At 40.0% G+C, this 23,743-nt stretch overlaps 1 protein-coding gene across 1 annotated transcript in view; it reads left to right on the top strand.

Annotated features, from left to right (window-relative positions):
- coro7 (coronin 7) overlaps positions 1 to 23,743 on the top strand; it is a 116,294-nt gene that overhangs the window by 21,146 nt on the left and 71,405 nt on the right. The window contains exons 2-3 of the mRNA XM_037688550.1: positions 5,596 to 5,679; positions 6,931 to 7,013. Coding sequence (XP_037544478.1) covers positions 5,596 to 5,679; positions 6,931 to 7,013 — 167 coding nt within the window. The remainder of the gene's footprint in view (positions 1 to 5,595; positions 5,680 to 6,930; positions 7,014 to 23,743) is intronic.

Below are 23,743 nucleotides of genomic sequence, written 5' to 3'. Positions count from 1 at the left end.
ATATATATATATTTGACTGCAGCAGAAGGATTCTGTTTGACAACATTCATACACACACTCATGAGGTCCAGATGTTGTGTCCTCCAGTTGGCCTTCAGTGGTAATAATAGCTATTGCTGCCTTATGAACTCTTCTACTGGTAAAGGTGAACAGGGGCCCAAATCAAATTCTAATTTTTCTCTATTGCTTCAGTTACCAAATCCAGAAGACGTCTGAGCACAGTGCTGCATGTGACTGAAGACCTGAGTGTGATACTTTTGGTGTGATTTCTAAATGCTGAGAAACTCTATGCAGGTTGGTTTGTCTTGTATGAGTCTGGAAAAGGAAGAGGTGGATAAAGAGGATGGATGGATGGATGGATGGATGGATGGGTGGATAGATGGATGGATCAGGTTGTAATATGGGCAGTTAAGACCTAAACAAAGTTTTGGTTGCAAAGGTATTTATTATCAAAACAATTAAAAATGCTTTATCTGATTATTTTAATCCTCAAAATACCAGTGTTGTTCTCTTTGTTCTATAAATAGTGTTTAGACAAATGTCAGTGTTGTGTTTGAAGTGTGTAATGAAGAAAACATGAAATGGTCTAATTCAAGGATTCAATGTTCTTTATTTGTCATTTGCACCTCATGTGGTACATGTGGTGGAACACAATTATGTACACAGGGTCCCATTTACATCCAAAAATAAAATGTAAAAAGAATAACAGTAATAAGATTTAAGATATGAACCAAGAAAAACATCAACTAAATATACACAAAGCACTAGTACCATAAAAACATTACGCTGAACAGCAGCACGAACATGAGTCTGTATGAGCAGATGAGCACGAATGAACACGGCAACATGAAACAGATCAGCAGCAACTTTGCAACAGATCAGCAGCAACATGATGTGATTTCTCACAGTGATTATCCTGGGTAGATATTAATGAGTCTAACAGTCTCAGGGTAGAAGCTGTTCCTCGGTCTAGTGGTTCTACACTTAATGCTCCGCAACCTACTTCCTGAGGGGAGCAGGGCAAAAAGTGTGTATGCTGGGTGAGTGAGGTCCTTCATGATGCAGGAGGCCCTCTTCCTGCATCTAGAGGTGTAGATGTCTGTGATGGTGGGGAGACTGACTCCAACAGACTTCTGTGCAGCCTTCACCACTCTCTGCAAAGCTTTTCTTTCTGCAGATTTGTGCAGTTTTTATGGCAAATTCTACCTTGGGTTTATTTCAGCTAATTTCTCATGCAAAGTTTAGTGCTGCCTCATTGTGTTTGACTTTGTTATTGAATTATCTTTGCCGCCCCTTTTTTTAATACTAAAGTTTATTTGTTTTGTTGCTAAAGTCCTCCCATCAGTATTTGGGTCCTTCTCTTCCTCAGATCTCATCACATAGGAACGAATCCCCCTTTAAGAATCTCTTTGTTTGTATTTACTATTTTCAAAAGCTAGAAGTGAAACATATAATAAAATAAACTTTTTTTAAGCTTTTATTTACTGTATTTATTTGTTTGTTTATAATAAATCTGCAACATAAACTATAGAATTGTAGAATTGTCCAAAATGTAACATTTTCCCCAGTTATTGCTCGACTTTTCAGACTATTAGAAAATGCATGTGTTTTCTAGATTTAATTTCAGCTGATTTTGTCTTAATTTTATTAAATTGGGAATGCTGTTTTAATTTTTACAGATATTTCAGGTATAATGTAAAACAACAACTGTTATAACTTGTGACATAAAGTTGAGAAATTGCTATTTTTGGTTGGATTGTTTTTAAATTTGGTACTTTTTTTTTTCTTGCTTACTGTCACATTTGTCAATTTATTTTTATTTGGTTAACTTTTCCATTATTTATGTTTATAGTTGTTGTTTAAGCTCAGTTTTTGGCACTACCCATGGTATCCTGTGTAGAAGCTGGGGTATATTGCAGCTGATTCTGGGTGAGAAACAAGGAACATCTTGGTCTGGTCAACAGTCCAGGGTTGACACAGATAAACTATGCACTCATCTGTCAGCTATTCAATATATAACCAAATTAACTAACAACGGTTCTTGCTGTGAGAAGAAACCACAGGCATCAGCATAAAACTAAAACTTGCGCACCAGAACCGTTTGCTCTGCATTGTTACCACTCCAAATTTATGGTTGCTCAGTTTGAATTGGGCCAATCTAAGATGTGCTCTGCATCTGTTACATTGCTCCAGGACAACCTTGCAAAGCTGTTTGCACTGCTGTGGTCTTGATTTTGTTCCCTTAAAATATGGCGCTCATTAAATAGTTTTGATGATTCCCCAGGAAACGCTATCATCCCATTAATAAACTCTGCGCTGCCTCTCAGCTGTGGAACAGCATGACTGAATATGGCTAAAAGTGATGATGCTGAATAAATTCTGTTTATGTGTGTATGTTTTAATACTCAAACTGCCAGCCAGGAATATGATTCAGCTCCTAAAAGCAGCGCTGCTGTTTCATAGCCGCTAAGCAGTTGAAAATAGTTCGAGCTCAACTTGTTCCTAGTTTGGTCCTAATGCCAGAAAATTCTCCTGACCCTGGAAGGAAATCAGCCAGTGGTGCTGGTGATGAACTGCTCAGTGGCAATGAATTCCTTTTCTGTTTACACCACTACAGCTGCAGCCAGCTAACCCTCCTGCATGGACTTAATAAGGCATACAGAGCTTGGTTACCTGCATCACACGTACGGTACTAGTAGACTGCTGGATAAGAAATGGTCTGCCGTCATGACTCGGGTGTTTACTCAATCCAGGACTTATTATCAACTGTGTCAGTGCTTTGGTCGGTGGACTTTTTTTTGTAAATCCTCCTAATGGAAAAAGCTTTTTGAAAGCGCACCAAGAGCAAGAAAACATCTGTTTAACATACAGACGGTATCAGTTAAACTCCACTTCAGACAAAGACGTATCATCCCTGAGCGAGGTGCAGAAGTGGAAGTGCACATTTGGTGTTGGTGGACAAATATGTTGTAATACCAAGTTCCTTCAAGGCAGAGCACAATAAAATTAATTAGAACCACCAGTATGCTCTCTATATATTTATATTTATATGGTTTAAATATTTCACTGACTGGATCAGTTTCAACACAGGAGTCTTGGCTTAAGTTCTACGAAAGGTGGAAAACTCAAATAATCTGCTACTTTGTCATGCAGACTCCACATAGATGTACAATCAATTTTAGGATCAGATTATTATGATAAGTTTACATCAGATTATTATGATAAGTTTACCCTTCTTAAGTAATAAAAAATATAAGGTTGTTCAGGTTTAGTGCACTCTCACCAGTAAAAATACATTTATGTGAGGAGTAATGCCTTGATAGGGGTGCAAGAGGCATTTACTTGCTGAGAATACTTAATGTGTTAATAGGTTAATTTGCAAGATTATTGTGACGTTTGACAACAAAAAAAGTTGCCAGATTAAAGTCTATTTAAAGTCTGCTTGAGTATTTTTTTTTAACTTCTACAGTCTCACATACAACTCCTTCCTGGACTGTTTGGGTAATGTCATGGTTCTGCTGCTTGTTTGAAAGTTGATTACATCGGCTGTTTGCAGTAACTTCATAAAGTCTTTTTTTAAAACTTCTGTGAGAACCTGCTGAGAACTACAAAACCAGACCCAACTGATGGTTGCGTCGAAGCATTTGGATCAACCCTTTTGTCTTTGTTGCACTGTGTGTCTCAAAATAAACTGGAAACAGTTCATTTAATATGTGTTGGCTCCAGATTAAAAAAATAAAATTAACTGAAATTAAACTCAGTACTAATACTAATCTAAACTGGTTTCATGTTTTTAAAGAAATATAAGTATATTTAGTCAAATTCTATAATGTTTTTCATATATACACCTTGATAATTTGCTATCTGTTTTTCACAAATCACTTAAGGCTGATCAATTTGTAGCTGTGACCAGACTGAACAGGCTTTGTGAGAACATGTGTTTTTATGTGCTTAGTTGTTCATCTTAGAAATCTAAAGAGCTTTTTTATGTCTGCACATACTTACAAAGATAACATACTATTATAGCACCCTGTGGAGAAGGGAGTGAACTTGTAAAATTCCTTCTCACTAAAATAAATAAAACATGCAGTAGTTCAACGGACTAAAACAAGAACCTCTTTCCTCCTTTACGGTACTTCCATCAAAAACTGCTGTTCCTGGATCAAACTAGCACTAAGTGTCTCATTCGTTGTACTCCTAGATGTAAATAAGTAGCACCTGGGGAGGATTTGGGAGCAATGAAGCGCTCATTTAATACAAAATTGAGAAAACCACATCCTCTGTTTCTCCCTATTTAGCATTTGGTTCTCTATCCCCCAGACTGGAGAGTGTGGAAACATAGAACATAAATGAGAAGATTTTTGGTTTGAGTTATTAATAACAGGACCTGCTTGTTGCTTCCTCTAAACCCAGATGTGCAAATCTCCTGTCAAACTGAATTTAATCGCTCTTTGGGCATGTATTGCCAGCCTTTGACTTAATTTGCAGATTTAGCTAAGTTCCCATGAAAATCATAGCATCAGGTCCCAGTTTCTGTAAAACCTTCCAGTATATTCAAGGATGCAATATGGCAGCTTGAAAGCTCCCTATTTGTTTTCAGAGTTTGTCTTCTGTGGCCAGTTAATGGTTACACAACAATCAGTCTGCACACTGTGGAGATAAACTTACAAAACGAGCTTTTGTCTATTTGCCCTCCACAACGACTGCTTTTTCAAGTTACTGTGGTTATAAAAAAGACAACAGTAATTTTGGGAGACAAAGTGGGATTATGGGCTAACGACTCATGTTCCAGGGAAATTTCATCGCTATCCCAAAGCCTAATGGGAAAGCTTAGTGCAGCTCTGGCACACCAGATAGTTTAAGACCAAGGCCCTGAGATGTGACAGTTTTAGTTGTCCTTAAAGATGAGCAGAAAGAGAAATATTTTTCAATTCTTGGCAACTACAGAACAATTACTTTTCTGCAAGAAAGTCTTGTTTCTTCTGTTTTGTTCGTAATTACAGTACACATTTGTGTTTTGATAGAAAAACACAATGCATACTAAATCATGCACAAATGCATGACCTTTTGCACTTGAGTTTGTTGTTTCTCCAAGCATTCCTTTCATTTCAACACTCCCACTTGTTTTTAGTGACTACCTATGACAACTTGTGCCATTTGTGATTGAAGACCACCTATTAAACCCTACATGGCGGTACTGTTTTGACACATTCGCCATGGCAACAAAATGAAAAAAAAAAAAAGACTGCACTGCCACAGTTTGATAAACCAAGATACATTTGAAGAAGTCACCCTTTCTGTTACAATAACAGGCACTCCTTTCATGGGACAAGTCCTGTTCTGTTTAACCACAGGGATGAGAGACATCTGGGAATTTTACTCTTTCCTCTATCTCCATCTTTTTCCTGATCCCTACAAATCGTTCACTCATCACTCTCCTCATTAGTTGAACTAGACATTAGGTTTTAGATTAGTTTAGGTCAACTAGATTAGGTTCTGGTTAAAGATACTTTCTGAAATAATCAGTGTTTTATATTGTCTTCTGTGACACTGCAAAGCTGCGCCATTTTTAACATGTATATATTTGTCCCACAGAGTGCCAAGTGCCTTCAGAATAACAAGGATTCTCGTATCCTATGGACCAAAGAAGACCAGTTACTGACAAGTGGCTTTGATATGGTGAGAACTTTTAAAAACAACTTGTTGGGTTTTAATTTGTCTTCAATAGCGATTCAATTCAATTCAACCTTTATTTATACAGACAAATCACATTGAGCCTCGAAGACTCTTTTACAAGTGAGACCTGTTTGGACAGACAATAAAAGTGGTGAAAGTGACAACATAGGTTTTGGGGGCAAAAAAAAAAAATGTCCAAATTAAGTGGATACACCACTGGCCCGTGTCTGAGAACATTCCCCGAGGTCTGATCCATCCTACCAGCAAATCCTAGGGTCAGCAAGTGGCCTGCGATTTTCACAAATCACATCCAGGCTGCAGCTTAGTTCGCAAAGCGATTGAGTCTGGGTGCACGAGGCACGAACCAAGCCGTCTTCTTGCCTAAAGCCTGTCTTCTCATCAAAAAAATATAAATTGCGTTGAGGGTCCAACTGCCCAAATCCATTGCAGAATTATGTTTCAGAAGATATGTTGAAGAGAGACTCTAAAACAGTTCCACAGACAGGACAGGACAGGACAGGACAGAGCAGAGCAAAGCAGAGCAGAGCAAAGCAAAGCAAAGCGGAGAGGGAAAGGAGGGGAAAAGGCATCAGCCCTTGACAAGAGCAAGTGTTGAAGTGAAGCAAATCTTAGCAATATAATAATAAAATGACTTGTCTGGTTTTCAGAACTGCTTTCCTTTGTTTATTTTCATTACAAACTTACTTTGCTGTGATGGACTGAGGACTTGAAGATTATGACTCTTCATTATTAGATTTTTCACTGACCAATATAGTTTTAAAATGTACTGTTATTTTTTTCACAAATGTTCAATTTTCCATTTTTACTTTTGCAAAGTTGCTGTTTTGGATATCCCCTCATCGGCCACTTTATTTTGTTCACCTGTTAACACATGAAGCTAATCAGCCAATCGCCTGACACATCTAGTTGTGGCAAAGATGACTTGCTGGCTGAAGTTCAAACGTACAACTCTAGAGATGTGAGTGAAAATCCCAGAAGATGAGTTTCTGAAATAATTGGATCAGTCCATCTGGCACCAACAACCATGACATGTTCAACGCCATCTAAATCCCCTTTCTTCCCCATTCTGATGCTCAGTTTGAACTCCAGCAAGTCCTCTTCATGTCTATATACCTAAAGCATTGAGTTGCTTCCCTGTGATTGGCTGATTAGCTATTTGTGTTAATAAGTATTTGAACAGATGAACTTAATAAATGGGTGATTACTCAGTGTCTTGTTTTTGTGAATGTGCAGATGTGTAGTCGTGAGGTGAGACTTTGGGACAGCAGGAAGCTGAGCTCTTCAATCAGCTCAGCGTCTCTTGGTACTTCCAGTGGGTAAGTCCTGCTTTGGTTTGTGTGCAGTTTAATCCCTGACCTTTCTGCACTTTGTCCATGTATCAGTGAGAGTTCTTGTCTGACTGCACAAAGTGTGTGTCTGTGTAATTTTACATTTCAAGCGTACAGGATATGTGTGTTATGTGTGGCAGGCATTCACACATTGTGATTGAACCGTTATGTGGACCTCCCAGAGTTCTGACTTTCTACATCCATGCTATTTCCTGGGTCAGATACACACAAACACATAGCCTTTTAACTTCTGTCTCTCCAGAGAAGAGGCTGCATGAATTTTCGTCCTTCTGTCCTTAGCTTCTGCAGAGAGACAGGAAATGGCAGTAGACACTTTGACACTTCTCCCCATAGCTGAGCGCTTGTCATTTCTCCAGTCGCTCAGTTTATTTTTCCTAACACGGACCAGAGAGCAGGAGCATGGCAGGCTTCCAGAGAGGGGAGGAATGGAAGGATGGACGAGTGGAGAAGGGGTGGGGGAGAGGAATCTTTTGTTCAGGTCCTGTTGATGCATTTTAGTGCCTTTATGAACAGGCTAGTAGGCCAAGTTTTTTCAAATTTGTGACGATCAGATTCTTCAGTATCATGCTGCGTGTCGTAATGGGTTAAGTGTAAATATTGTGACTTTTTACTGTGAAAATAAAAACCAGTACTGAAGCTTCTCAGAGCACTCTTGTATTTAAATGTCTTGCATCTCTAAAGTAGCTCTACACACCAGACTCCAGTTCTTTCGTACTTTAAGCTGTGTGCTTATAAATTTTTGGATCAAAAAGTGCAAAGTTGTAGGTTGTAAATTCATCTAATTATTTTAGAATAGTTGTTTTAGCCTAAAACTGCAAAATAACAGCAGTATCCGACAACTGTTGTTTTTCTTAAATTTATGAGATTTTAAAGAGTTGACAAAGCAACCGTCAGCGCCTACTTTCATTTTCTCAAATTGACTGAGGAAAACTGTTGCTTTTCCGTCAGATTTTTTGCAATCATCACATTTTTGGTGCTTTTTATGGAAATCAGGGCTATATAATGCTGCACATTCCACTGTGACTTCTTATTTGAAAAATTGTTCTTGGTAAGATTCATACCATATGTCTGAAAAAAAATCCTTTGGGTTGTTCAGTAAAGCCACAGAGGAAAGTGTTAATTGTCTTAATTTTACTGGAGAGCTTGCTTGTGGTGTCACTGCTTGGAGGCAAAGGAAAGTTGACATTTACTAAAAGTGTGTAGCTGCCCATTTCTGTTTGAGTGACAATGGTACAACAATAATCTGAGACTTTCTGATCATCTGAAGTCAAGCTGAGTCTCAATTTATACCACCTTGTTACTCACTCACTGTATGGCATTCTGAGATTTTCCTTTTTTTATCAAGATCATTTATTAAATTATAGATTGCATGAAGTGGTTCTTCATTTAAAATATGCCCTGTGTATTTTATTACTCATTTATTTAAGACAAAGATTTTCCAGTGGATGTAATTACATGGGTGTGTGCACTCCCATCTGCTCTGCATCGGTTGTCCTGTTTTAAATCACTGCAGCCATCCCATCATGTCCTGGTTGTGTCAGAGAGTTATCACTCACAAGACCACATCAGCAGATGCCTGCACATCAGCACTGATACAAATGAAGCAAGCAACCAGATGACAGATGAGAAGTTGCACTTTGTTGCTATTCTCTACTTGCATTATGATGTGTCTGTAATAAAGATGTTTGTATCTGCACATTGTGGAGAGGCTGTTCCTTTCCTAATGTCATTAGATTTATTTTTACCACCTCCTTTTCCTTTTTTTTTTGTTTAATGTTCTGATAAATGTATCCTCAGATCTGAAGTCAAGTTGCTGTTGCTGGAAAATGTACTACCTATAATCATTCGTCACTACCAAACTCCGAACCTGTTGTGAAGAATCTGATAACAGAAATCGGCAGCCGTTTATCTTGGTATTGGCAGGGTCATACCAAAGCTTTATCTTCTGTTGCCAAAAGGCAAAGCAAGACGATTAAGTTTTTGCCCATCTTTGGCAATGGGCAATATGCATTCCTTGAATGAAATCCAGTTTTTAATTATGAAAGCTTTTTTTTAAATAACTGAAGATTAAAATATCATGTTGGGCCTACATTCTCTCTTTGGAGTCACACTGTAGATGTAAGTGTGCTATATTTTGCCTAGTCCCACTCCCACTATTGTGTGGCTGTCCTTAACTTAAAAGACAAAGAGGAGTTATATGGATGCAGTTATAGAGGATATGGAGGTTGGAGTGAGGAGATGCAGAGGACAGAGTGAGATGGAGGAAAATGACTCACTGTGGTGACCCCTGAAGAGGGAACAACCGAAAGAAGAAGAAGATGAGGCTGTCCCCAACTTCTCTTTGAACATGGTTTAGTTCCTTGTTTCTGGTGTATTTTCACAGTGGGTTTTCTGTGGATCATTTAGTTTTAAGTTCGGCCTCACGTCTCTCGTTTCAGCCATGGAAAAGACAGACTGCAAACGGAAAGAGAGACCATGCATGCCTTTTTCTTGCCCGTTCTGTGTCCTTCCAAAAAATTCACCAATGTCATTTTACATAAATCAGGAGGCCATTTCCTCCCTGTCATTTTAGGCCTTGAGGTGCATTTAAAGATGGATCTTTTTTCTTTTTTTCCTGTTTATAATTAAATGGGCTGTGGTAAACATGTTGTGTAATTGGAGCAGCGAGCTGGCTTGTTTTAGGCTAGCAGCACTTGTCCACAACATTCAGTAGGATTGTTTTCTTTGGAGTGTCACAACACAAAGAGGCCTGGTATCACGAGCCAGTAAGACGGGGCTGTGGGTGGAATATAATGTGGAGGGATAATAATGGAGGGGAAATGTTTACTTTTGGGGTTTAAAAAGAGACCAAATAAGTGAGGGATGGAGGGTGGACGATTCTAAGAGGGGTGTTTTGAACGATGGAAAGGTTAGCATTACTGCAGGCCCTTTTTCCATACAAGTTGCATGTCTGCTCATTTGAGAAGAGAGTGGAACTTTGCGTTTCTCTCATACTCTCCCCTCTATAAACCAGAATTATAATAATGAGTTTAATTAGGCCTCTAAGCCTGTTGTAACCAGTAAACTTTACAACTGGGCATGATTGCAAACAGCTTGCTGTGTAAATGCCTAAAATGTCCTGATGGCTATCCATGCAGCATCGCATTTTAGCAGCTAAACTCATTCACAGTTCTAACTCTGGAGGATGTGTGCCTGTGTACTGGCTCGTAATTACATCTTAAAGCTGACAATCAGGTCTCCAGGGGTCACGTGGTTAAAATTCAGCATGACAAAACGGTAACCTCAAAATGGAAATTTCTGGTTTTGACCCTTTTAATTGTCACCAGCCACTAATGCTCCTCTGTTAAGTGTCTATACAAGTAAGAGCTGGTACCCATAAACACACACATGCATCTTCTCTAGCTCATCATCATAACAAACCTTGACTTGTCTTTTTGCTAGTGAGAGGCTGATTAAAACAGATCACTGTGACCTGACGAGTTTCCAGCCTGTTGATTGGAGAGGACAGACGATGGTCCCAGGAGAGCCGGCCTCTCTGTTTGCTCAACCCAATCACAGGTTACACAAAGAACGTGCCCTCTGAGGCAAACACCGCTGACAGACCGAGCTGTTGGACGATGGAGAGAAGCTTTGAGGTGAATGGAAGGGAGAGGCCCAGGTGCGATGCTCAATCTCGCACTCCTCATTGACTTACCTCAATCTTTTTTTTTTTTTTTTGGTTTGTTTTTGTACGTTGGGTCGTGCCTGAGAGTAAGATCCAGTTAGTGGGTGTAATTGAGCCAAGCTCTCTTTAATCAGATGAATCAAGAAAAGACCCAGACTTTTACACAACAGTCTCCCTCTTTCTCCCACCCTGGCCCAGTTTCTTTAAAATCAGTCCCAGATGAAGGCTTTCCTGTGGGGATTAGGTGCAGCTGCAGCACTGCTAACCATACCAGAAACCCCCCGCCCTCCCCACAAAAAAAAAAAGAAAAGTACCACTCAGGATTTGAAATATAGTCGAGCTTGTTTTTTTAATCTGACTTTCTAAGGAAAGAATAAAGCTTTGTTGTCGGGGTGAATGCTTACGATGTCGGAGCAGGAGAAACTCCAAATCTCAGGTGATCCTCAGGGGTCAAGTCGATAGTTCAACCCTGCACCCCCTCTCCATGACAACTGTGGGGGATGGGGTTTGGCAAAGATGTGACCGCACACGCTCCGTCAGCGAACCTGAACTCAGTGTTCTGACTGTTGAAACGTGGTGTCTGGAATCTGTTAGTCATTTGGGGTTTGATTCAGTGTAGAGGGACTTTGACCAGGAAAGGAGGATGAAAAGAGGTGGGAGGCAGCTTTGAATTCCCCTTGTATAATTTTGAGATGGAGATAACATCTCCCTGTGAGCTTTGATTGGCTTTTTATAAAATATATTATGTTGATTCCACACTTATTTAGTGCTTAAAGAAGTTCTGATTTTGTTTTAACGCATGGTCCAGAAGACTAAATGATTTATTATCTCCTTTTATCATTTTAAGATTACATAATATCCTCAACTTACACCTTCTGTCAGTTCCTATTATCTTTTTTTTTATATAATCTTGTCTGTTTCCCACTTTTCTTTTGTCCCGGCATAGATGAAATTAAAGCAGTGAGCGTGTTTTTTTTTAAAGGTGCTGGGGTCTGCAATACAAATTAAGTGTTTTTCTTTCTTTTTTTTTTTCTCAAAGAAAAACTTAGTGGAACTGTGCTGAACTGTTAAAAAGCACATGGAAGCAAGTGGAGCGTTTGGCAGCAGATCTTTAATATAATTCACAGAGGGTTTTGATTTTATCCCGCAGGTATGTGCTCAGCACTCCAGGGATCAGAAGAACCCTTTTTGTGTGAACTCACCACTGACAGAAAAATATAAAGTCCTTCCCCCTCTCGTCTTCCACCCACCTTTCATTTTCTTTACTTTTTTCTCATGTTTGGATTATAACTTTGTGCCGAGAAAGCAGAGGATTGTTGACCAAAGATGGCTGATTTGCAATATGTGGCAGCTAAGGACATCTTTACGACTCAAAACAAGATAGTTTTTTTTTTTAAACCTCACCTTTGGTTCTTCAGTTTCAGTTTGAGATGGAGACAGGCTTCACTTTCCATCATTAACAAAGACGGCAGAAGAGTTACACTTGCAGCTGTGGATGATGTCTTTTCTCTAACATCTGGAAAAAATTCTTCTTTTTTTTCACATTATCAAAAAAAGTGTTTGCTGTTCCTTTTGGGATCTTTGCCCAAGTGAAGGCCTTCACTTTACTTCATGATCACATGTTTATTCAGCACTTGCCTTGGAGTGTTCAGTGGCGAAATATATCAAGGAGCTAAAGATACAGGGTTAAAGAGGAAGCAGCACGTGTCCATTCTTACATATGAATTCAGACCTCAATAAATAAATACACAACAAAGTTCATGCTCAATCATCCAGGTACCAAATCTAACAATGCTCAGTCAGGTCACCTGGTTGGTCCACTCAAGAAGTTTACCGCTTGGTGGGGAAACAGTTTATTTGGAACTCCTCAGACTGATGAAGATAGAGGGTGAAACGTCTCTAGAAAAAAGAAACTGTCCAGACGACCTGACTGAGCATTATTGAAATAAATACACACTTTTGCTTCATTTAGCAGTGCAGCTTTCTTAACTTTCTCTCTCATATTTTTCCCAGCATGTGCTCTAATTGAACTCTTTCTTTTTGCCTTCCCAAACATCTTGCAGGGCTTGCACAAATGTTACAAGACTCATGATTGTCCCTTTCATGGGAATCAGGAACCATAGCGCTGCAGAGCTCCCGTTTTTAAATCATGCTTTGTTTTTGGACTCCGCTCACCTCTGGGCTGCCTGCCACCTCCTTTTTTGCTGTGGTTAAAAAAAAAAAAGAAAACAGATCTGAGTGATGGAGAGAAGTGTGTTTCTCATTAGTGGATGGTTTCCTCTGCCCGCGCCCTGCCTAAACCCATCCTGCAGGCCTGGCCTCCACTACTGCCTCTGGGACGGCTGCAGATTGGCAGCCTGTCACTGCACACCTCCTAATCTTACAAGGAATAATGAAAGTATGCAAGGGGAGTGACAGAGAGGCCGGAAATATGAACGAACAAAGACAGGATTGTTTATTTCATTTGAACAGACTTGATGAAAACACGTGAGCCCTTGTGAGTTTTACATTAATAAATTAAAGCAAACATTTAAACGAGTCATAGCTCCAACCTTCTACTCTTTCTTAATCTTAATTAATCGTTTAATCAAAAGTTTTTAATAAGAAATCAATGGAATTACCATTTTTCTGGCTTTTGTTTTTAATCAGTTGATTGTAACGTTCATCGAATCCTTTATTTTGACTTCCCGGAGGCGTTACGATGGCTTCATGTTACACTCTGAGTTGTTCTGCAGGAATTAATGATGCAGAAGATACTCACTGATGGCCCAGTCAGCTCATCTAAAGCTTCAGATCTTTGGAAGTGGGGCTATGTGGTTACGAACAAATGGTGTCTTACTTGTTGTAGATAGCTCATTGAATAGCCTCAGTTTGGAGAAATAAGAGTTTAATTTTGAACAGACTAAATTAACATCTAGTCTGAGCGGGACCCAGACCAAAGTGGATTGCTGACATTTTGAAACGACTCCAACTTTTAAAATTATATATTGGTTTATGTGAATATACTTTGTAAACCTTTGCCCTGCTGTCAAATCTGCTATATATGGTTATTTACATAAAAGTCTACAGTTATGTACATTTACAATTAGTAGCACATCAGGTGCAGGACATTTCTGGCAGTAATATAATGTATCTGCCAGAACAACGATGATTTGCAAAATTTACATTGTTTAAAGGTTTCCACTTGAACCACCATAATTTTGGGGGATTGGATTTGTCGTGGCTGGTTACCACGTCGTGTTCAAAACAGCTGAGACATCGCCCTCGGTATAAAAGATTTATTTTTGACAGACAGGGGTTACAGATATTCAGAGACAAACAATTACATTAATAAGATAAGTAAGATAAAATAAACGTCTCAGTTTCTCTTAGTTTATTTTCTAAACATAACATCCCAGTGGCTTTTAAACCCCAAAATACATTACGGCATAGACTGGTTCATCCCAAAGATCCAGTCCCCCGGCACAAACAGAGTAATGTTGTGTATGCTGTTCAGTGTCAGGAGGGCTGTGATCAGTCTTACATCGGGGAAACTAAACAGCCACTGGCCAAAAGGATGGCCCAGCACAGAAGATCAACATCATCAGGCCAGGATTCTGCAGTCTACACTCATCTCCAGGCCAGCGGTCACTGTTTCAAGGATGAAGATGTTCACATCCTGGACAGCGAGGAACGATGGTTTGAGAGAGGAGTAAAGGAGGCCATCTTTGTGAAAAGAAATCGTCCATCATTAAACAGGGGTGGAGGCCTCCGGGTTCAACTGTCCCCCTCACAATGCTGTGATTGCTAGTATCACTCAGCCCTCTGTGAACAGTAAACAGCCATCAGTGTGCTAATGACCCATTGTTAGGCTGATGGTCCTTCTTGAGCATGTGATCAGCTGGTTTTGGTTGTCAGCAGCAAACTGGTTGATCCACTCTGTGAAGGTGCTATTTAAGAGACTGAGCTGAATACAGCACCTCAGACTGAGGAAGTCTCTTGGATGAAAGACGAAACGTTTCTAGATTTTTTTTTTTTTTTGCTTTGTTTTGTTTTTGTTTTTTTGAATGTCCAGAGGACCAGATTGAACTTTTTTGGATTTTTCTACCTGGATTATTGAGCATGCATCAGGTTATTGTTCATAACCTCTCCAAACAACCCCTCTGGACTATCCTTTTAAACTTTTTAGTTGCTGTTTAATTAATTTATATGTAACCCATAGCAGTACGTTTAAAAAAAACAAAACAAGAAAAATAATGATCCCATTATATCTAAAACAAAGACGTGTGTGTAAAATTTTCATCAGTTAGCTACATGTGGCAGTACAATAAATCCAGCAGTTTTTCCTTTTTTAAATTAGTGTTTGAGTGAGCAGACTTTTCCTATTTCTTAATAAAGCAAGCTACGTGGATTGTCTCCTTCTCTTTTATGATTATGTTTCCATGATGGAAACCAGAGCTCTGCAGCTTCTCACCAGCAGGGTCTGCTGACTGAAGAAGAAACTGAAGAAAATAAAGGAACATCTTTTAATAAAGAAGCCATCCGACTGGAGCAGGTGGGGCCAGATGTGCCCCTTCGCTGAAGTCACCTCCCATGTGGGCTCGATTTGTTTGCCCACACTGAAGAAACGTGTCACTGTCAGCGACGCGGGAGCAATATGACATGCTTCATTTAACTGGAAATGTGCTGTGGCACGCCACTGCTCCCTGTCTGTTTCTGTTTGTGTGTGTGCCCACTTGTTAACATTCCTGCGTTAACGTATGTGCGTTTGTCTCCATGTGTGTACATGTGCTTGCATGTTTCTGAGCGGTAAGTGGACAACAGAGACAGAAATGGTGACTGTATAACATCACTGCCTGTCAGACTTCAGCTGTCTTTGTGAAACTGTTATGACAAGAAAAGCTGCTCTGCACCTTCATGGCCTCTCTGTTTTGCTCTTCAGATTATGTGTCTGAGTCTCACTTGACTTAAGAAGACTTTTTAGAATATAATTAAAATGTAATAAATAGGAGGGTTGATGAGGTGGTGGTGGTCAGGAAATAAGTTATTTACTGTGCAAAAGAAGTTAATAGAGAAAGTTGAGGCCTCCTGTGAGTGTTTGATGCAGAAGCAACCTCTGTGAACTTTCCCGCTCCAACATTTTTCTATTAGCCCAGCAGACGTTATTTTAGTGAGGAAAATTATTCATCTAGTCTTTGTAGGAGCACTTTGTGTCAAGATGCAAGGATGACTTAAGAGTTGGGGACAGGTAGAGAACTGAAGAGCTGAAAGTTCCCCATGCAGGCCAACAATTTTCAAGAAGGTCATCTGGACAGTTAATTTTTTTTGTGCTGAAATGTTTCACCTTCCATTCAGAAGGCTTCATCAGTCAAGGAAACACACAACACAAAACTGATTCTTTCCCAAACAGCTTACTCAAAAGTGGAACAAACCAGTTATGTTGGTGCTAAGAAGGTCTCTTTGGCATGCCCCCTCCTTCGGTGCCGGCTCTCTTCCTCGTCGACAGTCATGTCAAACTGGTTCTTTACCAGAAACTGTCCAGATGACCTGAATGCAAATTGTTGGATTGTATACGTGGATTATTGAGCATGGACTTTGTTGGTTTTGAACCAGTTTGACAAAACTGTCAACGAGGAAGAGGGCCAGCACCAGAGGAGGGCGCATGCGAAAGAGACCATCTTGGCACCAACATAACTGGTTTGTTCCACTTTGGAGTAAGCTGTTGGGGGAAGAATCAGTTTTGTGTTGTTTGTTTCCTTGATTGATGAAGCCTTCTGGATGGAAGGTGAAGCGTTTCAGCACAAAAAAAAGAAACTTTCCAGATGACCTGACTGAAAATTGTTGGATTGTATACCTGGATTATTGAGCATAGACGTTGTTGGGTCCCCATGCAGAGTTTTTATTGCCTGTCAATGAATTCAAAAGTGAGCAAAATGTTTTGGCCCTGTGTGGTGTGTATGTTACCAAAATACAGTAGTTCCTTGTTTATCACAGGCATTATGTTCTGGATTCCCCCCCACCCCCCACCCCAACCCCACCCCGCAATAAATAAAAATCTGCGAAGTAGGGACGTTATATTTATTTTTGTATTTATACTGTATATATATTTTAAGGCTTTATAAACCCTTCCCACGCTCTTGCAAATGTTCTAAATTCTTAAACCTATGTCATTTTAACAACATACGTATATGTAGCTACTAAATTTTTCTCACCAGCTCTGCAGAACAGCAGCAGCTCAGTTCTGCTCGGTTCTGGTCTGATTTAGTTCTGTGTCGGCAGACCTACCCTGCCGGTTCTGGTCGGCTCTCTAGCTTGGGGTAGTAAAGGTGAGCTTTGGAGAGAACGCCAGACCTACGAGCAACGTGTCCCCACTCGAAAGTAATCGTGGGCCAGCAAGCAGCTCTCAGATTGACTGTTGAGTATGGAGGTCCGGTTCTGCTCCGGTTCTCGGTGGGTTCTGTGCGGCTCTCTGCATCCGCTGGTGCTGAAATCACTTAATGAATAAGGGCAGAACTTTTTCGGATCAGATCAAAACTTTCCCTCTAGTATTTCAGCAGAAGACAATGAGGCTTCTGGGCGGAGCACTGTTGGTTTCTGGGAAATGTAGTTGTTATAAGTGGGGATACAGATTTAGAGATTCAGAGATTCTTTATAGTCGTTCAAACCACATGTGGTACATGAGGTGGAATGAAATTATGTTCACAGGGTCCCAGTTACATCCAACAATAAAATGTAAAAGAAAAACAGTAATAAGATCTAAGATATGACCTAAGAAAAACATCAACTAAATATACACTAAGCACTAATAGCATAAAAACAATAAACACAATACACCAAACAGCAGCACAAACATGAGTCTGTGAGCAGATGAGCACGAATGAACACGGCAACATGAAAGAGATCAGCAGCAACATGATTTGATTCTTCACAGTGATTATTCTGGTTAGATATTCATGAGTCTAACAGTCTCAGGGTAGAAGCTGTTCCTCAGTCTAGTGATTCTACACTTAATGCTCCTTAACCTCCTTCCTGAAGCGAGCGGGGCAAAAAGTGTGTGTGCTGGGTGAGCGGGGTTCTTCATGATGCAGGTGGCTCTCTTCCTGCATCTAGAGGTGTAGATGTCTGATGGTGGGGAGACTGACTCCAGCAGACTTTTGTGCAGTCTTCACCACTCTCTGGAAAGTTTTTCTTTCTGCAGCTGTGCAGCCTCCATGCCACACGTTGATGCTGGAGCACAGGATGCTCTCCACTGCACACCTGTAGAAGGAGGTGAGGACTGAGCTTCCCAGACCAGCTCGTCTCAGCTGCCTGAGGAAGTAGCGTCAGTGTAGACTTATTGAGAGAAAACTACAAAATGGAGCCGCCTGTCCAAAGTATTTTATTTTTTCGTTAACTTTTTACTTGACTACTGTATTTCTTGGACCACTGGATATATTTTAATAAAACTTGCAGAAAAAAAATCATAGAACTTCTTTCATAGAACAGCTGATTATTTAGAGTCTGTGATTCAAGGTGGCTGCCATAGTCAGCTGACTTAAAAAAACAAAAAAACAAACACAAAATAGACTTTAACACAGCCAGTTTCACAAATATTGACCATAAATTTGGTGCGGAGCTGAGACTGATCCCCAACATATATTATGAGCTCTAAGAGATTGCACAAAATCTTTGCCTAAAACTGTTAGGAATTAACTCAGTCTGTTAGCAAAATGTCTCATGAACCATTGGATAGTTTAATCAAACTATCGGGAATTAATCATTGGATAAATATTTACATTGAGTTAACTTTTCCAACCTGATTCAAGATGGCTGCCACAACCATCTGACATTAGAAACAATGAAATGGTTATAATTCAGTTAATTATACAAATATTGTACTAAATTGTTGTGTGGTTGTATCCCAGAGTTGTTTACAACACATACTTCATATGCTGCATTACCTGTTGGAGTCACTCTTGTTTGTCTGTTAGCAAAATATCTTATGACCTACTGGATGGATTTATTTATTTATTTATTTATTTATTTTATATCTTATGACCTACTGGATGGATTTATTTATTTATTTATTTATTTATTTTATATCTTATGACCTACTGGATGGATTTAAATGAAACTTTCAGAAATTATATATTTAATGCTCGTCTCCACCTGATTTAGGTTTGGAGTCGATGTAAGATGGCAGCCACATCTATGCGACATTAACTGACATGAAAAAAAAGTTGGAACTTCTTCAATTTAGCAAATATTTAGTTTAAAATTTGTTTCAATATTTTGTTATTTCTTAACATAAGATGCTCTTATCTTGAAACTTTCCTTCAAGACTTTCTATCTTGCTTTATTCCACATGAGTGACTCTTATGACATCGCTGTGCTGTTTATTTCCTTCAAAATCTGTCACACGTCTCATTCATAACTCGTACTGAATTGTAATTTTGTGACAGCGTAGATCACAAGATGCGTTTTGCTAATTATACCAATATGTGACCTACATGCATGTTTCACAGTCATGTCCTCCAGCCCATGCACGGGCTGTAGAGGCTTTGTTCTGCAGACTCAGCTGGCTGGTCATCTTCACATGCTTTCATTCATGTGCAGTATGCCTCAATGTAATACACGCCTGAACAGCTTTGCCATTTCTTCGCCCTTTTCAGCGCATGTAGACCGTTGTAAAACAGTACTCGTCGTCACTCAGTAGAACATGACAGTTGGACTGACGTAGACCAAATCATCCATGTCTCTTTGAAGCCATGCATTCTTGCACTGCAGACTTTTACACAAAACTTTTGAATTAACAGTTTGACTTCTGTGTTTTTATCTTTTGTTTCTGTTGCATTCTCTTCCACAGGTCACAAAATGACATTGAGAGACATTCATTAAACTGCTTAGGTGTCCCTAAAAGTTCAGTGTCCTGCTGACTTTCCTTCTAAAGAGGTTTCTTTATCAAGCAGCTGAGTGGATGAAGCTTCTGAGTGAATTTGAAAGTGTGTTTTTGTCTCAAAGCACCTATAGGCAAGCTTGTTTGACCAAAAGAACAGCTTGGAAAAAGAAGAAAAGCCAGCTGTGGGAAATATTTTAGGGACCACTTGCTCTTTACTGTCCAAGAGAACAAAAATAAGGGAGACTGCAGGGTTTTTCCACTCTGACCCACCTGGGTGATTTTCCTGGGGAGCAAGTCTTTCATTAGCAGTCAACTGAAAAAAAAAAACATTCCTAATGGGCAAATAGTGATAGAAATATACATACAAAGTGACACTGCTGAGACTGGTTGTTTCCTTCTTCACATCCTGGCCATCATGGTCCATCCATGGTCCAGTGGCGATGTAAAGTTGTCTGGGCTCACAGCTGTGAGGCTGTGTACCACTGCCCCATCTGGTCGTAAACTTTAAATTAACCATTTGTTGCGTCTAAACTTTCTGCAGCTTTCTCAATAACTGGAGCTTTTCTTCATTCTGGTATAATTGTAGCTCACAAGTTTGTCTTTTTTTCTTCTTTTTTTTTTTACATACCATTTAGATTCCAGATTATTATTATTATTTTTTTATCTTAATTTCCATGTTGCTTCCAGTGTCTGCTGAAAGTAGGTTCAGGTTTGGTTTATTTGTCATATGCAAAAATCAACACAAGGTCAACAATGCAATGAAATGCTGAGGACGAGAAGAACCGTCTTGATTCGCCAAAAAAGAAACAAGAAATGCCAAAGCATGCAGCAAAAATACAAAAAACAAGGCACCAAAAGTGAAAAAGAAATGCATCTACAGTGTGGTCATTAGAAGTGAGGTTCTTTCAGCAGCATGGTTCTGTTCTGTTAGCAGTGTGGTCTTGTTAGCAGCGTTAGCAGGTTTTGTTAGCAGGTCCCGCTAGCAGCTTGATGGTAATAATGACCGCAGCAGCTGCCCTCCCAGACTGCCCTCCAGAACCGGGTCAAGAAGACGGAGAACATCCAAGATGTCCCCGCGGAGCCGAACAGGTCCATAGAGTTCGGACCATGCAGGCAGGTGGAGGATCATGGAGACGGCCACCATGACAGACAAATGCCTGAGCCCAAAGCTGGAGGGGGACCAGAAACTGAACCACGATGGCATGATGGCAAGGCAACGACACAGAAAACTCCAAAAGTGTGTTGCGGTCATACCCGTAGCGTGGGTGTGCAATGTAGGCGCAAAAAAGTTAAAACAAGAACAACAGGAACAAAAAAAGATGGAGTCGAAGTGGAGCTCCCGTCAGTGCGGCCATACTGCAGCACTCCTGGCGTCACACAGGTTATGACATTTTCTGGCAAAGCCTAGCCAACTCTTGAAAAGTGAAATGTTTTATTGTTTCCATGTAGCAGGGCCAAAATTACTGTATCAGACATTTTAACCCCCCCCCCCCACCACCACCACCACCACCACTACCACCACCACCACACACACACCTTCTTTTTTAGGTGTCATTACTTTATTGACTGGAGTATACCATAAAGGAACTGCTTAGTATAAAATACCTGAAGTCACAAACAACTTCTATCTTTTTAAATTGTTAAATTGTCTTTTTTTTATATATTTAACGTGGTTGCACTAAAGTCGAAACAAACAAAACAAATCCCTACAATTAAAGGCACCTTTTCATAACTTGCATATTGTTATTTAACCTGGGTGCACTTGTGTTATCTGTTTGAAACTGTACAAAAAAGCGAATGCAGCCCCACAACTGCAGAAGAGTTTGGTGTCAGCTGTGGTGTTAAAATACACATGGAACTTGGAGGCTTTATAGAGTAGCAGCCATATTTATTTCTAAATAGAGTTATGCCAAGTTTTTAATGTCTCTTTTGGACCATTGATGCACAATGTTATGACACATTTAGCCTTTCATGCTGAAAAACATCCAAATCTGTAAGAGATGTAACAGTCCCTGAATAAATGTATCTAAATGTGCCCAACATCTATAAAGTGCATACAATATGCTGTAGTAGAAGAGAGGAAAAGGAACAGTTAAACAGCAATGACTGTAGAGATGCTGGCACCATATGTTCTCTTCATGAACTTTATTGAGTTTGTGTAAATTATAACCTTTGTGAGGGGAAAATACGTGGTGGTTTAAGGAATAAAAAAGACCACCCCCTCCCTTTTTTGTGTGACTGCATTCATCTTTCAGATCCCCTCAGTTTTTTTTAGTTTTCCTCCTCATGGTCTGCTCTTATCCAACCCTCTGCATTCATTTTTTTCTAAACTGTAAACACTTCAAACCTAATTTGTCCATTCATTGCCTCTCACGCCTCCATCTCAGCGTGATACTTTTCTGTTTTTATATCAGCCTTCCCCCAACTTCTCTCCTTCTCCACAGTTGGGCTATTTTCCTCAGCGCATGGAGGATACATTTAGTTTGTGGTTGCCTGAAAAGTGGAGTAGAGGCTTTTGGGAGGGGGGGTGTCTGGTGAATCGCTGCCTTCTCTTAGCCCCAGTGGGCTCAGTGCGGGCTGATGCAGACTTTCCACTGAGGTGAACCCAGTGACTTGAGGTGTCTACGGGTGTTCAGCTGCAGTACCCCGCAGGCCGCAACCCGAGCTGGCAGGCGCCCACATCGGCACGCGGCGTCAGCCTGCCTCACGGGTGACCCTGTTTATGTTTTTCTTATGTGGCAATGAGTTTCTTATTGTGCTGCAGTGAGCATAGAACCACCCAGCTGGGCTAAAACCAGAATATCCAGATGCAAGTGGCCAACTGGACTGTGCTGAGGTCTGCTGCCGCTGCAGGTCCACATGTAAAGGCGCTTAAGAATTTAGACCACACTTAGGATCCAGATTGGTGTTTTCATGTTTTAGTTCCTTAAATATAAATTGCTACCTATAATCAACATTTACTTACCCTTCATTTAGTTTAACAGCTGATTTTCTGTCTGTAAGCATTGAAAAGAAGCAAAGACCAAAAAAAAAAGTTTCCGGTTGCTACATTTGCTCCAAAACAATAAAAGCCTTGTACAATTTTTTACAAGCTGTTCAATACACACAATATCATCAGCTCTTATTGCACACGTATTACACTTAAAGCAACAGTGCAAGAGTTTAATTTTTCTTCCCTGCAGGTTTTTTTTGGGTTAGGAACAATTTCAACGTGACTCGCCTGCAGCATCATATTGAATTAAAACGTTGGGGTCACACAGTATGAAACTGTTTCTGATTTGAAAATAACCTTACTTATGACATTTCCAGCAAATGTATCAACTTCATGAATAAATACAGTGTTCTAACACACTGAATGTCACTGGAGAGCTACAAGTTTGCAAATGTGACCTGTTAGAGTTGACCTCTGTACAAACGTATGTATACACAGCCTTAAACACATGCTGGCGACTAAAAAGCGCCTCTGTTTGAGTCTGTCTGTGTTTGTGGTTGTTCAGTCTTGACTGGTCAGGAAATATAAACCAGAGCTCTAATTACCACACAACAATCTTAAAAAAAAAAAATCATCCTTTTCCGGTTCTGCTACTTGTGGACAATGTCACTACTAATCAGCCGTGCGACACCTGCTAGGGTCCAGCCTCTGCCTGCAGACAGGATTTAAAGATCAACATTTTGTGTGTGTTTGAGTGTAATAACTCACTCTGAAGCACAACCTTTCTTCTGAGGGTCAGGAGCAGCTGGAGACAAACAGGTGTTTGTTGGCTGGAATTGTATGTCCCAAGCAAAAGGTCAGAGTTCAACTGGCCTCAGGCTGCTGGCAGCAGGCTGATGTGAGGTGGCTATTATGTTCTGAAACGTTTGGGTTGATGATGATGAAGGATGTGTTGTCTGAGTGACAGACGTGGAATATTAAAGTCCGCTTTTGTTCCACAGATCATTAAGATGACACAGTTAGCATGATTTAAAGTTCTTGTTACCATATAGATCAAAGTTCACGCTCAGTAATCCAGGAAAAAAATCCAACAAAGTTCAGTCAGGTCATCTGGACGATTTCTTTTTTTGTTGAGACGTTTCGTCCTTCATCCAAAGGACTTCAAAGGACTGGTGATAAAACCGTAGTATCACCAGCAAACTGGTTGGTCCACTATGTGAGTGGGCTGCTTGTGGGACTGAGTT

Source organism: Nematolebias whitei, chromosome 15, assembly GCF_014905685.2.
Source record: "Nematolebias whitei isolate Nwh7 chromosome 15, NemWhi1, whole genome shotgun sequence".
Taxonomy (NCBI): domain Eukaryota; kingdom Metazoa; phylum Chordata; class Actinopteri; order Cyprinodontiformes; family Rivulidae; genus Nematolebias; species Nematolebias whitei.
Note: the sequence above shows the minus strand (reverse complement) of the source record. Positions and strands in the feature narration are given on the sequence as shown.